This window comes from Scyliorhinus torazame, chromosome 15 (assembly GCF_047496885.1).
Source record: "Scyliorhinus torazame isolate Kashiwa2021f chromosome 15, sScyTor2.1, whole genome shotgun sequence".
NCBI lineage: Eukaryota > Metazoa > Chordata > Chondrichthyes > Carcharhiniformes > Scyliorhinidae > Scyliorhinus > Scyliorhinus torazame.
This window is the reverse complement of record NC_092721.1, coordinates 99357454-99373885: the sequence shown is the minus strand read 5'-3', so window position 1 is coordinate 99373885 and position 16432 is coordinate 99357454. Positions and strand designations below refer to the sequence as shown.

At 46.5% G+C, this 16432-nt stretch overlaps 1 protein-coding gene across 3 annotated transcripts in view; it reads right to left on the bottom strand.

Annotated features, from left to right (window-relative positions):
* grm5b (glutamate receptor, metabotropic 5b) overlaps positions 1-16432 on the bottom strand; it is a 966940-nt gene that overhangs the window by 35750 nt on the left and 914758 nt on the right. For all 3 annotated transcript variants that reach the window (XM_072476472.1, XM_072476471.1, XM_072476473.1), the window contains exon 8: positions 12099-13038. In XM_072476472.1, coding sequence (XP_072332573.1) covers positions 12099-13038 — 940 coding nt within the window. The remainder of the gene's footprint in view (positions 1-12098; positions 13039-16432) is intronic.

The window sequence follows — 16432 nt, the reverse complement described above, 5'->3', positions numbered from 1 at the left end:
GGCTACACCACACACGCAGCAGCCAACATCCAAACACCCAGGGTGGCTTTCCCATCAGGTGAAGATGGGAAACAGCTCCGGGGACATGACCTTGTCCGGAGAGTGGGTGGGTGCTACGTGGCAGGGGAGTTTTCTGGGGAGTTGGGCAAAGGGTTCGGGGATCAGCCCGCATTGTAGAAGAAAGTGACAGAGGCATCATAATGGTTGTACAAATTTTTTTTTAATGTGCTGTACAATACCCAATTCCCGATAGTGCCGCCTGGTGTAGGTCATTGACCTCCTTCCTGCACTGCTGAACAGTCCTCTTGGTTATACTGTTGGAACTAACGGCTGCTGCCACCTCATCTCAGGCAGCACTGTCTGCCTTGTGGCTCACTCTCCAGGACCCTCGAGGGAACAGGACATCCCTCCTGGCCCCCTACCGCCTCCAGGAGCCTTCCCAGGCCAGTGTCCCCGAATCTTGGGACCAATCTCCTCGGCGCCATCATTGCGAGCTGGCTGAGGTTGGCCAAGCAAGTGCAGTTGAAATGCTGCTCGGCCTTGTTAGCATGGGAAGTTGGTGAGCGCCGTTCCCGGCGAATTGGCTGGTGAGGCATTTTTTGTGGCGAGAAGCCCGTGAGGCCTCCATAAGTGGACCAAGTAATGTTGAATTGCGTTGCCGGTTTTGCTGGGCCGAGGCCCGGGGGAACTCCCGGCAATTCCTGCTTGCTACAACACTTAGAAGTTTTTCTGAAAGGTTGCGCCATTGTTACTACATTGGAATGAAACAGTCGCAGCCCGATTTTAACTTGACACAGGAAGGGGCCAAAGTGAGAACAAAACCACCCTGACTTCAGAAGCATATGACTTTGGTGAAGTAAACCCCTCGACTTTAACTGCATGCTCCCAGATAGTTGGTTGCCAAAATGGGTGGGAAGCAGTCGAGGGTGGGAGTAGAATGCTAGTGACAGGAGGTTGCTGTCTGCAGGGAAGGAAAATTTTCCGGAACTTAAGAGTAGTCACGGGAAGGAACCTTTGGAGGGTCTTTCATTTGGTATGGGAAAGAATGTCTAGAGGAGGTTAAATTGTTTTTAATATGCAATATTAAAAATATAAAAGAATACACCTGGTAGGACCTCTTCTGGTTCTGGCTTCTTTTCCCATTGTCTTCACCTACTGATGGGAAAGCCACAATAGCCTTCTGTTCAGGCCACCAGTTGAAATTGCAGTCGGGGCCCCTTAATACCATTGAGCCCTGATCTCCTTGCTTTATAAAAGCCCTCTCTGTTTCAGACAAATATCCCTGTTCCCTGCTTAAAGAAGCAGTTTAAGATAGAACTCAGGAGGCACAGAGTGGAATATGTTGGCTGGTTAGTTTCACAGGATGCTTTCTGTGTGAATTTCATGTGATGACTTGAAGATAGCTCTTCTCAACACTTAACTGTAGCGTCATGGCAGCAAGGAAGAGTAGGACTGAATTAAGTATCTGTTTCGGTCATTGACATTCCTTTTATGCCAACTTGCTTCTAATTGTCCCATACTGCCGTTTGTCAGATGATCAGCCAGCAGAAGAGCAGCCCAATGATGCTCAGCCACTATTACTAATAGATAGAAGAAAATGCATTTTCTTATGCTTCTATAACTACAGTTACAACTTGTAATTTGCCTACCAGTGGGATAAATCACAAAGTCATGCTTTGTGTAAAGATACATACTGTACATGCTTATAATAATTGGAAGATGCAAGTGGAATATCTATTCATAAAAGTGAGTGGTGAAATCATTATCAAAGGAAAGCCGTATTCACAGTGCTTCCGTTCGAATCTCAAAATGGATCTTTGTTGCAGTCGGAAATGTCCATTTTCTAGACTAATCTTAATGGGGTTGCTAAATCAGTTCTAAATTATGGGCAGTTTTGTAATGCTGAATGGCATACCCTGAGAGTTAGGTTGGGATTAATCCAAATTTAGGATCCTTATTAGCATCAGATAATTTAATTTTTGCCTGGATGATTCAAAGTCAAGGCCGAAAGGCGGAGGGATATTATCTCATCTAGAACATATTACGGCCTCTCAGTTATTTATAAAACAGCTTCATAATTTAGACAATGAAATTGCACAATTCCAATTTCTACAATCATATAAAACTTGACATGAAACAGTTGCAAAATATAGCCTTGAAAATATGGGGTAATTTCTTGAAACTCCTTCATCCTGATCCATGTTCAGCCCTGGCACAGACCCGAACACATGACCCATGTACAAGGTACTTGAACCACGAAAGAAGGAAGAGTAATTGAGGTGGTTTAACTGTTTGTCTTCCTCAATTTCACCCTTGATCTACATTCTACAAAGCAACATGGAATAGCTTCAACTTTATGTAGGTTACTGGAAAAACTCATTAGTGTAAGCCCCCCCCGCCATCCCACTAACTGTCCATCCAATATTCAGAGCAAATACTACACGATTTGTTGGGACTGTGGATTCAAAGTCAGTTTTTCTGACTCTGAGGCCTACTGCTGCTGAGCCAGTGGGTACTCTACCCAGACACAAGTACCCTGCCAGATGTCAGTCTGGAGTGGGGCTGGGAAACTTCACCTTCCGACTCAGAAGGAGGGATCCAAACACTAAGCGAAAGGCTCACTCCTTTTGTAGCGGCATAAACTGTGCAAAGTCAAATTTGAAGCCTGCGATCTGAAATTCTGATAAACACTGATACGATGCATGACTCCCAATATGACTTGTGTGAATCAGACATGCATATGGCTCCAACAGCTCGTGTTCTGTCAGTCCCTCCTCTGAACGTATGAGACATGGCAGTTATTGAAAATTAGGCAGCACGTTCCTTCCAGTACAACACTATTTCAATGACTACACTCTTCAGTCAGAATGTCTAACTGGAACTCCTTAAACTCAATAGAATCAAATTAACTACTAATAAATTTGAGCATCGCAGGCCCTCGGGATGAGACTCCAAGCACCCGACACTGAAAACTGGATGTGTCCTTCATTTAAAATTAAATAAAACTTTCAGGAAATTGACAGACTAAATCATACATTTTATCAGCTTTTAATTAATTTAAATGTATCCAGGGAATTTTCTCAGCTGCCATTATCTGCTTCTTTCTCACCTTTGCAGATTATTACATGTCCTGCACAAAACTCATATGACTCATGATTTTAACACAAGTTTATTTCCGAGCTGTTTAAATTCAATTAATGTCAATCTTGGGACATTTATTTCAAATGCAATTACTGTCAAAGTAGCCTTCCAGTCTTTTACTTCCCCTATAGCACTCAAACTATTGAGTTGTCAACACATCGGCTTGACTGTTCTATATAAAGGCTTCATTACTGTCATAATATACACCAGTATATCATGGTGCAGACACACACTGATGGACACACAGTGGGACGAATCAACATACACAACAATCACCAGTGAGAGCACACACACTATAAAGACAGGGGACATCAGAGTTCCCGCTCATTCGAGTCACAGCTGGCTAGGAGCACAGAGCTCACAGCCTGCAACACAGACATTCACCATGTGCTGAGTGCATCAACTGGTTAGGACAAGGCAAAGGTCTTTAGTTAAAGCTAGTATCGTATTTACCCATAGTTCAAGTATGTTTAAATCGTTAACCCATTAATAAAATAGTGTTGCACTACTTCAAGTGTTGGTGACCTGTATGTGATCCAGAACACCCAACACATCATGATACCAGGATTGGTTGCATACTAACACTTCTTAGACCTACCTGCAAGTGATCTGTCTTCCGCCAGCATTCCGTCATCCTGCAACATGGACAACATCAGCCTGCCACCACTGCTCCACATCGCTGGCAACCTCGGGGCCAACTGGAAGATTTTCAAACTACGCTTCCAGCTCTTCCTCAAAGCCACGGACAGGGAGGGCGCCTCGGACACCAGAAAGATTGCTCTTCTCCGCTCCACGGCCGGGGACCATGCCATCCACATTTTCAACTCTCTCACCTTTGCAGATGATGAAGACAAGACGAAGTTCAAGACGGTTCTCCTCAAATTTGACACTCACTGCAGCGTAGAGGTGAATTAAAGTTTCGAACGCTACGTGTTCCAGCAGCATTTCCAGGGTAAGGACGAACCTTTCCAATCCTTTCTAATGCACGTCCGCATCCTTGCGCAATCTTGCAGCTACGGACCCACCTCCGACTCCATGATACGCGACCAGATTGTTTTCGGTGTTCAGTCGGACCCCCTACGTCAGCAGCGCCTCAAAGTAAAGCAACTTACCCTAGCGACCGCCATCGAGACCTGTGTCCTACATGAAAATGCCACCAGTCGGTACACCCATATACAAGCGGCTGAAACGGCGCGGCAAGGTCCCCACGAGGCGGAACGGGTCCAAGTGATTGAGCACCTCCAGGGCCTCAGCCTGGATGAGGGCGGCCATTTTGCGTGCTTTTCACGGACTCCCGTGCTTGTACGCACCAAACGAGGGGACAGCGACGTGGAGAAACATAATGCGCAGGCACGCACATGCATGACCGCACCGTGCATGCGCGGTGGCGCAGCGAACGTGCTAACGTCACGACGTGCAGCAACTGTGGCTCCGCCCATTTATAGCGGCAATATCCCGCAAAACCTCGACAATGCCTACGATGTGGAAGACTTGGCCACTATGCTGCCTGCTGTCGAGCAGCTCAGCCTTCTAATTCATATCGCTTCAGCCAGCCTCGCAGGAATGTTCGGGCAATTCAACCCACGGTCACCGAGTCCGATTCCAACCTCCCACACAGTAGTGACACCGAGGACCCGAAGGCGTCTTTTCGAGTCGGTGTCGTAACGATAAACAGGCTGTCCCCGAAGCAAAGACACCAGCCGCTGTCGGTATACAGCATCGATCCAGACGATGAGTGGTGTGCCACCCTGACGGTCAACCGGTCCCAAATACGATTCCGCCTGGACACTGGTGCCTCCGCCAATCTCATGGCGTGGTCTGCTTTCCAAAGCCTTTGTGTCAAACCAACCATTCTTCCATCGGCCTGCCAGCTATTGGACTACAATGGCAACATCATTCCTGCTACCGGCTCATGCCAACTCGAAGTGACGCACTAGTCATGAAAAGCCATCCTTCCTTTCGAGATCGTGGGCTCCTTGAAGGACTCTCTGCTTGGCGCACAGGCATGTAAGCTGCTAAACCTCGTTCAAAGAGTTCACTCTCTCTCTCCTGATGACACATCTGCCTTCCAGGATGCTGACTTCAGGACGCAACTCAACGTCATCATCGACCAGCACCGCGACGTCTTCGAAGGCATGGGCACGCTCCCATATACTTATAAGATCCTACTCAAACAGAATGCCACGCCTGTGGTGCATGCACCTCGCAGAGTCCCAGCACCCCTCAAGGACCGCCTCAAGCAGCAGCTGCAGGACCTCCAAGACCAAGGAGTGATCTCCAGAGTTACGGAACCAACCGACTGGGTCAGTTCCATGGTGTGCGTAAAAAAGCCTTCCAGCGAGCTCAGAATCTGCATTGATCCAAAGGATCTGAATCGCAACATAATGAGGGAGCATTACCCAATCCCCAAGCGCGAAGAGATCACATGCGAGATGGCTTGCGCCAAACTTGACGCCTCAAAAGGATTCTGGCAAATTCAACTAGACAGATCCAGCAGGAAACTGTGTACCTTTAAAACCCCTTTTGGCAGATATTGTTACAACAGGATGCCGTTTGGGATCATATCGGCATCAGACGTGTTCCACAGGATCATGGAACAAATGATGAAAGGCATTGAAGGTCTTCGCGTCTATGTCGACGACATAATCATTTGGTCCACCACCCCGCAGGAGCATATCAGTCGCCTCCAGCGCGTGTTCAAACGCATACGGGTGCAGGGCCTACGCCTCAACAGAGCCAAATGCTCCTTCGGCCAGACGGAACTCAAGTTCCAAGGGGGCCACATCTCCCAGTTTGGTGTGCGGCCGGATGCGGACAAGGTGGCTACCATCACAGCCATGAAAAAGCCAGAGGACAAGAAGGCGGTCCTCCGATTTCTGGGCATGGTCAACTTCCGAGGGAAGTTCATCCCTAATCTCGCCTCTCATACCACAGCTCTCAGGAACCTGGTCAGGAAGACAACAGCCTTCCAATTGCTTCCTGCCCACGAGCGCGAATGGACAGAACTTAAAACCAAACTTACCATGGCCCCTGGTATTGGCCTTTTTTGATCCAGCGAAAGAGACAAAAATTTCGACCGATGCCAGCCAATCCGGCATTGGGGCAGTGCTCCTGCAACGCGATGAGGCCTCATCATGGGCCCCCATTGCATATGCGTCACGCGCCATGACCCCCACGGAACAGCGCTACGCGCAGATAGATAAGGAGTGCCTGGCCCTTTGGCCGGTGTCGTCAAGTTTCATGATTATGTGTACGACAGTCCCCAATTCACCGTCGAGACCGACCATCGCCCGCTGGTCAATATAATACAGAAAGACTTGAACGACATGACGCCTCGCCTCCAGCGTATTCTTCTCAAGCTCCGGCGATACGACTTCCAGCTCGTATACACCCCGGGCAAAGACCTGATCATAGCCGTCGCTCTGTCCAGGGCAGTCAACACCCCGTGTGACCCAGCGGGATTCGTCTGCCAGGTTGACGCCCATGTGTCCTTCGTAGCCTCCAATCTACCGGCCACGGATGAATGCCTCGTCCAAATTTGCCGCGAGACTGCGGCTGACCCCCTGCTACAGCGTGTCATGCGCCACCTAACAGACGGGTGGCTGAAGGGCCAATGCCCGCAGTTTTACAGCATCAGAGACGATCTGGCGGTAGTCGATGGTGTCCTCCTGAAGCTGGACCGCATTGTTATCCCACACAGCATGCGCCAGCTTGTCTTGGAACAGCTACACAAGGGCCATCTTGGCTTGGAGAAGTGCCGCCGACGGGCCCGAGAGGCAGTGTACTGGCCTGGCATCAATGACGACATCGCCAACACAGTGCTCAACTACCCCACCTGTCAGCGGTTCCAGCCGGCCCAACCACGTGAGACCCTCCAGCCCCATGAGTTGGTCACGTCCCCTTGGTCCAAGGTTGGCATCGACCTGTTCCACGCGCTGGGCAGGGACTATGTTCTGATTGTAGACTATTTTTCTAACTACCCGGAGATGGTACGTTTGCACGACATCACATCGTCTGCAGTCGTTCGTGCCTGTAAGGTCACCTTTGCTCGTCACGACATCGCACTCATTGTGGTGTCGGACAATGGCCCCTGCTTCGTAAGCCAGGTATGGTCCAACTTTGCCAGGAGGTTCAACTTTGTGCATGTGACATCCAGTCCCCTGTACCCCCAAACCAACGGCAAAGCGGAGAAGGGCGTCCACATAGTCAAACGGCTCCTCTGCAAGGCTGCCGATGCGGGATCCGACTTCTACTTCGCCCTGCTGGCCTATCGCTCGGCCCCACTGTCCACTGGCCTGTCGCCAGCCCAGCTGCTCATGGGTCGCACCCTGAGGACGACGGTGCCGTCCATTCACGTCCCAGACCTCGACCACGTTCCAGTCCTTCAACGAATGCAACTGTCTCATGCACAGCAGAAGGCGGCTCATGACTCCCGTGCAGCTGATCTCCCTACGCTAGCTCCAGATGACAATGTCCACATCCATCTTCCGGATGGTGGCTGGTCTGCAACTGCTGTCATTCTTCGGCAGGTGGCTCCCTGCTCGTTCCTGGTTTGTCTACCGGATGGTTCCATTCTGCGCCGTAATCGACGTGCCCTTCGTCTCGTTCTGCGCTCGCTACGTGATCCTCCGCCAGTGCCATGCCCTCCTGTTGTCCCTGACCTGGACTATGCGGAAATTCTGGTTACTCAGCATCCTCCTCACTCTGACGCAGTCCAGCCCGCTCCTCAGCCGGTGGCTCCTGACCCACCCTTGAGGCGGTCAACCAGAATTCGTCACCCACCTCAGAGACTTAATTTGTGAACTTTGTGCACTAATGGACTCTCTGGTCTGTTCTGTTTTTCCGTTTAATCGTTCAAGTGGTTTGTATATAGTGTTCATCTCGTTATTTGTGTGACACACTGTTTTTTCTGCACCACGCACCTTCCCATGTAAATAGCTCAGTTTTATGTCCATAGTCCTGTAAATATTTCGCACACACGTAGTCAGGAACATTCACCACACACTACTTATTGTCACGCAGGAACATTTTTTTAATATAAAAGGGGGGATGTCATAATATACACCAGTATATCATGGTGCAGACACACACTGATGGACACACAGTGGGACCAATCAACATACATAACACTGCAGCCAATCACCGGTGAGAGCACACGCACTATAAAGACAGGGGACATCAGAGTTCCCGCTCATTCGAGTAGCAGCTAGCTAGGAGCACAGAGCTCACAGCCTGCAACACAGACATTCACCATGTGCTGAGTGCATCAACTGGTTAGGACAAGGCAAAGGTATTTAGTTAAAGCAAGTATTGTATTTACCCACAGTTCAAGTATGTTTAAATAGTTAACCAATTCATAAAATAGTGTTGCACGACTTCAAGTGTTGGTGACCTGTATGTGATCCAGAACACCCAACAGATGAATTACATCATTCATGTTGTTCTGACAGTTTCAAACTTAATCAATAGCTTTCCTGCTGAAGAAGTCCACTGCTACAATATAAGGATCTAGATTAAATCCAAACTAGCAGGATGATCCCAAAACCAAGAATGTCACTTAGCAATGGGAAAGTGTCAGTATAACTCGAATAAGGTCCCGATCTGAAGCCAGCACACAGCAGTGTAAGACTCCGTTGGAAATACCATTACAGACTGCATCATTGGAAGCTTAAGCACAATTTTCTTTCAATCTTTTAAACAAGCAGATATTCTCTCCGATATTGTGAAAACAATTTACCATCCAGGAGGAGAGCCTTTGTGTGGAATATTACCCAAACAGACCCATTGGTGAGGCTGTTAGCAGGTCAGCAACCCATCTGTCATTGCAGTGGGCTTAGCCATGAGTCTTTCAGCTCAGGTATGACATTAGGGGCAGCAGGGTGGCACAGTTCTTAGCATTGCTGCCTCACAGCAACAGGGACCTAGGTTCAAAACCAGCCTTGGGTGACTGTGTGGAGTTTGCACTTTCTCCCCGTGTCTGCGTGGGTTTCCTGGTACTCCAGTTTCCTCCAACAGTCCAAAGATGTGCAGGTTAGGTGGAGTTGCTGGAAAGTGGGTCTAGGTGGGGTACTCTTTCAGAGGATCGCTGCAGACAGGATGGGCCGAATGGCCTCCTTCTGCACCATAGGGATTCTACAATAGTATCTTGCTTTTAGGTTTCTCGAACATTGAAAGGAAAAGGGTGGGTAGGATGGATGTGTCAAATCTGTCAAAGGCAGGATTTCCAGTTAAAGGGAAGTCAGCAGGGTGTCAGAATGGCTAAACTGTACATTGATTACTGTGGTTTCAGCAACCACAGAAAGGAGACTTGCTCCCTGTGTGGTTTTTTCCAAAGATAACACAATACATGCAAAAGGATTTCTGACATCGTTTGTTGAGAAGCTCGAACCACCTTTGAAGTCCCAAGAACTTAATTCTTATTGTTCGTCCAACCGTCAAGAAATTGATTTTCGACCTTCCACCAAATTAAGTTTGCCCGCCTGCCCACTGAGCTTCCCACTGCTGGTAGCTCAAGAGGATTCCACCCTATTCCAGAATTTAATGCTCTCCTGGAGGTGGGCTGGGAGGGTGGGGGTTGGAAACCCTGTTGCCTTCTTGACACCCCTTTGATTATGTCCAGAGTGGGAAATGTCATGGATAGCCTGGCATACCCTGGTGGCTATGTCTGCTTTGGTGGTGAGGATGTCATTCTACTTGGTTAACTCATGCTCAGTGGAGAGATGTGTTGTCACAAGGACTGCCCATAAACTGATCCCCTTTCTCCCTCTCGCCAGGGCCGCTTCAACTTGCCCCAGCAAAGCTGTCTTTCACCCCAGGTTCCAATAATGGTCCTGCAAGTGGCCACTACCGGTACTGCAAAAGGCCCAGCTGCCGGTGCTTGAGACTTGTCAGCCTTGGCTTGCCCAGCAGTATCCCAGGTAGGAAACTCAACCTGACCATGGTGGGGACACTCGAGTAATTAAATATCAGAATATGTTTAAATAAACTTTCTTTTTTTGTACTCTTCATAAAGATAAAGCTCTGACATTTCTTAAGTCAATTAGTCCCTGTAGGGGAACTCTGGAACAGTGCTACAATGATATATATTGCCTGTAAAACCACCATACAACACAATATTTATAAATGTCAAGCTTTAATTGACAGCTCCTGGACCACTTCAGAGTTGAGTGCTTTCTATTCATCTCCCTTCACGTTTGAGTGCCTTTGAAGTGGTCAGCTGTGAAACTAACAGTGTGTAACTCTGTTTGATGTTGACCACTTCAAAGTTCAGTCATGAAGGGAGATGAATGGCATAATGCTGACAGCTGGGTGTGTGGGGAAGCTATCATTCACAGCCTAGTAAAATCAATACCAAAGAGAAATGAATGAATGGCTTGGAGATCAAATATCTGAGGGGGTTTAAACCCAGCTGACTGGTTTTGTCTTTCCAGGAATTGACAGGGGCTGTTTCCTCTGCTTGAGCAAGCAGGTGTATTACCCAGATGAGTGCTAAAACAGTGATGTTTTTCACTGGCTCTGTTTGGACAGCTCTCTAGCTTCCAGACAGGGGTCTCTCTTCTAGGGGGCTTCCTGATAGGGATGTCTCTTCTGGGCGATCTGTAGGGGGGGTCTTTTTATTTAGGGACCTACATATTCAGGGGGTATCTGGGGAATCTCTATATTTAATGTATCTCTGTGGGGGGTGGGTAATTTTATATCGTCGATCTCTTTAATTAGGGAGTCTGGTGGGAAAGTTCTGGCGGGGGTGGGGCAGGCAGGTCTTGCATTGTGAGGAGGAGGATGGCCCTCTGATGGACTTTGGTGGTAACTTCCTTGAAGAGTTATGCCCCTGGCCCACCGTGAGGTCCACCGCATCAGGTACCAGCACCAATTCCAGCCCATGTGATTCCCGGTCCAGAGGACCGAAGGATCACAAGTGCCTGGAGAATACGATGCAGGGCCCCGTAATGGGATGCAAATGGGTCTTAATTATCATTTGCATTGTCCCGCTGGCATGGGCCGCCAACCTTGATCCCGACGCCAGCGGTGGGCCAGAGCATCGGAAACGGGTTGGCGCCCGGCACCAATTCGGTTTGATTCCCATCGTTGGATTCCCCACTGCATCTGGGACTCCGCTACCGGCAGTGCGAGGCAGAGAATCCTGCCCTGTATCATGCGAGACCAATTGCAATCCTGAATTACTGCCGGGTGATAAAAATTAAATCAAACCCCAAATATGTATATGAATGACGTAATTTAACTCAGTAAAACCACAGCAGGTAAACTCCCAATTACCTGATGCGGCAGGAATACCTTACAGTTGAATCACTGACTTGCAGGGTTATCTGGAACCAGGTGGAAAGAATCCCCAATGACTGCTCCGCTTCTCCAGATTCTACTAATCAGCCAGCCAGTCACTGGATAATCCACAATAACGCCCCAAAACCTTCCTGGTTTACAAATCAGATTACTTACTGTCACAATGAGCAGTTCGGTTTCATTAGGGGCGAAAAGTTTGGAAAATATTGTGATCATTAGGAAAATGTACCATAGATGATGCAAAATACATTCTGTGTAACTGGTGAAATTGATACACATAAAAGCTTTCCCCCAGGTTCTTGTATCTCACTAAATATTTATAGCAAATTTTGCAATCCATTTATAATATAATAGAGGTGCAAGTTAATTTAAAATAAATGTGTTACTGCCACCACTACAATAGCGACAAAGAGAATCTCAAACTACTGAAGTGAATATTTGCATGCAAATCTCCCACCGCATAATCTTGAGCCAACGTCATCAAAATGTAAAAAATGCCCTTTTCAGATATATGCTTGTATGGTTCCCATCTATCGATAGATATCCACCCGGGTGAAAATAAGATGGAACATGCACCATAATCCATATCAATGCAGAATCAATATTTTAGAAGATTTAGTGATTTAGCAATCACAACCTAATACTCTTCTTATTCTTACCTTAGCGTTTCCCCCGATGATCCTCTCCTTTTCCATAGGTTAACCAAACTACTGGAACGGCTAGCGGCAGAGGATGACTTCCCATCACCAACATGCATTCGGACGACAGTGGATGTGGTAAACGCGCTGCGCACATTCCTTTCCGGTTTAGCCAGGATGATGTACACCTTTGGAACAAACATACAGCCCAGTGCCACCGTGGCACTTAGACTAACAGAGAAACACATGGTAATGATCTTATAGTTGCTTCCAAAGTAGATGGGTACAAAGGCGAGCCAGATGATACAGGTGGTGTACATGGTAAATGCAATGTACTTGGCTTCATTGAAATTGGCAGGGACATTCCGAGTTTTAAAAGCATAGAAGGTACAGCTTAAAATCAACAGGCCATTGTATCCAAGAGGTGCAACCACGGCTATGTTGGTGGTGTTACATATCAGCTTGACGTCTCGGATCGTTGGGTAATCATATATGACTTCCGGTGGCTCCATTATAAAAAGGGAAACAATTATCCCTAACTGAATACATATCAGCATGGAGGCAATTACTAGCTGGGCACAAGCACTCATAAATCTAGGCTTCTTGGTACAAATCTTCTTCTTGCTGCCAGCAAGGATTCTTGCAATCCGATTGGTTTTTGTCACGAGGGCAGAGTAGCTCATCGCAGGGGACAGACCAATTCCAATCCTCTGAAGGTAGCAGTAAATCCTTTGGGGTTTGGCGATGAGAGAGAAGGTACACAGGTAGCCGAGAAAGATTCCCACTAAAATGATGTAGCAAAGTTCCCGGCTGGATGACTTGACCACAGGAGTATCCCGGTACACCATAAATATGAACATTACAAACATGGTGGCCAGGAGGCCTAGGCAGGCAAAGACAACTGCAGCAATGGGCTCAGGATCTCCCCATCTGAGGTATTTCACTGGAATCCTTTCACAGTCTGCAAAAGAGAAAAAAAAACTTTTGAACATAATATTGTATATAAACCAATTAACTGTCAAACTGAAACAACCAAGAACACTGGAGAATCGTCGCTGTTAATACATTTCCCCGAGGAGTTGTTGGACAATCTTCAATTGATTCCTGTCACATTCCATAGAAACAAAGGAATAATTAATAATGAATTATTATTAATAATTAAAGGGCATTCAGTCCATCCATTTTCAATTACCTCTTGTAACACCACAATGCCCATATTTCTATATCCATTGCTAAACTAGGTCTCTATTACTTTCTTTGTCAAAGCTTTCAACCCAGTGAGAACATGAGAATTTGCCTCACTTTGCAAGACCTGTTCTACAGATATTGTTACATGCCCTTCTCAGTTAACTATAAGACTGCTGACTTCTCCCATACAATTTCATGACAGTTTGACATGCTGATCTTCGAATCTATCATATCAAAGTGCCTTGTTACAAGACACATTCATTGCCAATGGTTATCTGGTCCTCCGCAGAAACCTTATAATTTTTTTCATTTTCTTAGACCACCTTATTTCTCTACTGCAATCATAATCATTCAAAGCACAACACTGTAATCAATCTAGGGATAGAAATAAACAGTAATGAATAAATAATTGAGGTGACTGAATAAGACTGATTTCAGCTGCAAGAAAAGCTCCTTCAAGAATGAGGGAAAATACATATGAAGCAAAATGTTTGAACTGAAAGCCAAATTTGTGCACAGGGTATGCCGCGTGGTCACAAGAGTTTAAAAAACTGGATAGTTACTGCTAAATGAGATTGCAAATTTAGACAGAAATACTTTGAAAGCTCTTGAAATGAAATGAAAATCGCTTATTGTCACAAGTAGGCTTCAATGAAGTTACTTACGTGAAATGTTCAGAACACAAAGGGTTAATGTCATATCATAATTAACCACCAGCTGGAGCTAGATGCAGAACTATATGAAGCATTGACTTACAGGCTTCTGGGAAAAGGCTGGAGAGGAGAGCATAGGAGCAATGAGAGAGATCAGAGTACAGTTATAGATAGAGTGTAGGGAGTAGTGTTAGTTGAGTGTAGATTTTAGATGACTAGATTATTGCTTGCTATAGGAGTAAGTGGTTGAGCTTTAATAAGTAATGTAACAAATGTTAGCTTTGTTATTGAACTTAGCTTCTGTGATCTTTGTGAACACGACAACATCCATCCTGAAAGAATCACAAAAACACTACAGCTCTCCTTAGTGCAGACTAGAAAGACTAGGTGAGAACTGTAAGAGTGTATTTAGTGGGATGCAAAACTTCCAGCTGAGTGCAGGTTTATTTGTTACTGGATTGTTTCCTCTCTGTCAAAAGCATCGTAGGAATCAGATTACATCTTACTTCTCAGGAATGATTATAATTACGTTATTGGGGATTCTTTCAGTGCCAACATGCGGTGCCATCCTTATGGTTTCACTTTCCATAGAGGGTGAAATGATAGCAGAACATTTTTCAAGGCTTTGCACCAAATATTCCGATCCATGGTCCTGTTGAGTCACATCCAGCATCAGGTGTAAAGTTTCACAAATTTTGATCAGCTTATTCACTGGCAGCTAGATTTTAAATAAACATAAGAACTAGGTACAGGAGTAGGCCATCTGGCCCCTCGAGCCTGCTCCGCCATTTAATGAGATCATGGCTGATCTTTGTGGACTCAGCTCCACTCTCCGGCCCGTACACCTTATCCCCGAATCCCTTTATTCTTTAGAAAGGTATCTATCTTTTTCTTAAAAACGTTTAAAGAAGGAGCCTCAACTACTTCACTGGGCAAGGAATTCCAGAGATTCACAACCCTTTGGGTGAAGAAGTTCCTTCTACACTCCGTCCTAAATCTACTTCCCCTTATTTTGAGGCTATGCCCCCTAGTTCTGCTTTCCCCGACCGGTGGAAACAACCTGCCCGCATCTATCCTATCTATTCCCTTCATAATTTTATATGTTTCAATAAGATCCCCCCCGCATCCTTCTAAACTCCAATGAGTACAGTCCCAGTCTACTCAACCTCTCGTCATAATCTAATCCCCTCAACTCTGGGATCAACCTAGTGAATCTCCTAAAATCCATAAAATCCATTGTGGCTTTAATTCAGATATGCAGAAGCCAATTTACAAATAAAGCAAAGGAGGAAATTGATATTACACCCATTTAACCCTGCTTTTTTAGGCCTGCTAACTAATATGCCTTTTATTAATAGTCTATCATGTAAGATTTCATCTGATAATGTATCAGTGTTGTTTGCAGTGGCTGGCTATTTTATTAGTTAATAAACACAGAAATATAGGTTCTGAGATTCCGCGAGTGTGGCAGAACAGAACTTGCAGCCACCAATGGAGGTGGATGCAAACCCCACCTCAAATAACAGGGACAGGATCAGCATGACTCCTGCCTGTGAAAGGCAACCAGCTCATTCTCCGGAGAGACCACACTGAGGTTTGGGAAGGTCTTTTTTTCAATCAGCCTCTGTCCTCGATCACTCCCTCATGCCCTGTTGCAGTCTTGGTGCCTCTGTAAGATCCTCATTGGAATGCAGACACTCAATCTGTTGGGCCTGACAAGGACATGGTGCATGGGGCATCCTTGGAACTCCCCAGGTACCAAGGGAAACAGGCAAAGGTGTCTCCTTATCTTCCCCAACTAGAATCTTCTCTGCTAACTGCACAAGGAATATTTTGGCAGGATTGTGTCCCATGCTAATTCTCATCCTCTAGCAAGTGACAGACAAGCATTCCAACCTCCCCTGTGGCCAGAAATTTCTGGATTGCTCTGGGTTAAAGTAGCCAAGTTGTTCATCATTCCTGGTTCTGAACTAAAAGCATTCGCAACAAAGGGGATATTCATTTTAAATAAACAGTCCTCATGAAAGGTAATCAAAATGAAATAGTTGGGGGTGCAGGGGAAAGGGGAGGTGGGGAGGGGGTGGCCAGTGAAGGCAGGTTTGCTGTGTGCAGGGAGTTAAATTCTCTAAAATTGAAATCCTGTCAGAAGCCCAACGTAATTTTTCCCCTTCTGGGTTGCACCGAGGCAGGGTAAAAGGCTAGTAGGAAACCGCTGTACAGCTGTCGGGTAAGTTATTTAAATATTCAAATAGAACACAGAGCATACAGTGCTGAAGGAGGCCATTCAGCCCATCAAGTCCACTTAAGCCCTCACTTCCTCCAAATCCCCATAACCCAATAACCCTTCCTAACCTTTCTGGACACTAAGGGCAATTTAGCATGGCCAATCCACCTAACCTGCACGTTTTAGGGACTGTGGGAGGAAACTGGAGCATCTGGAGTAAACCCATGCAGTCACGGGGAGAACGTGCAGACTCTACACAGACAGTGTCCCAGCGGGGAATCAAACCTGGG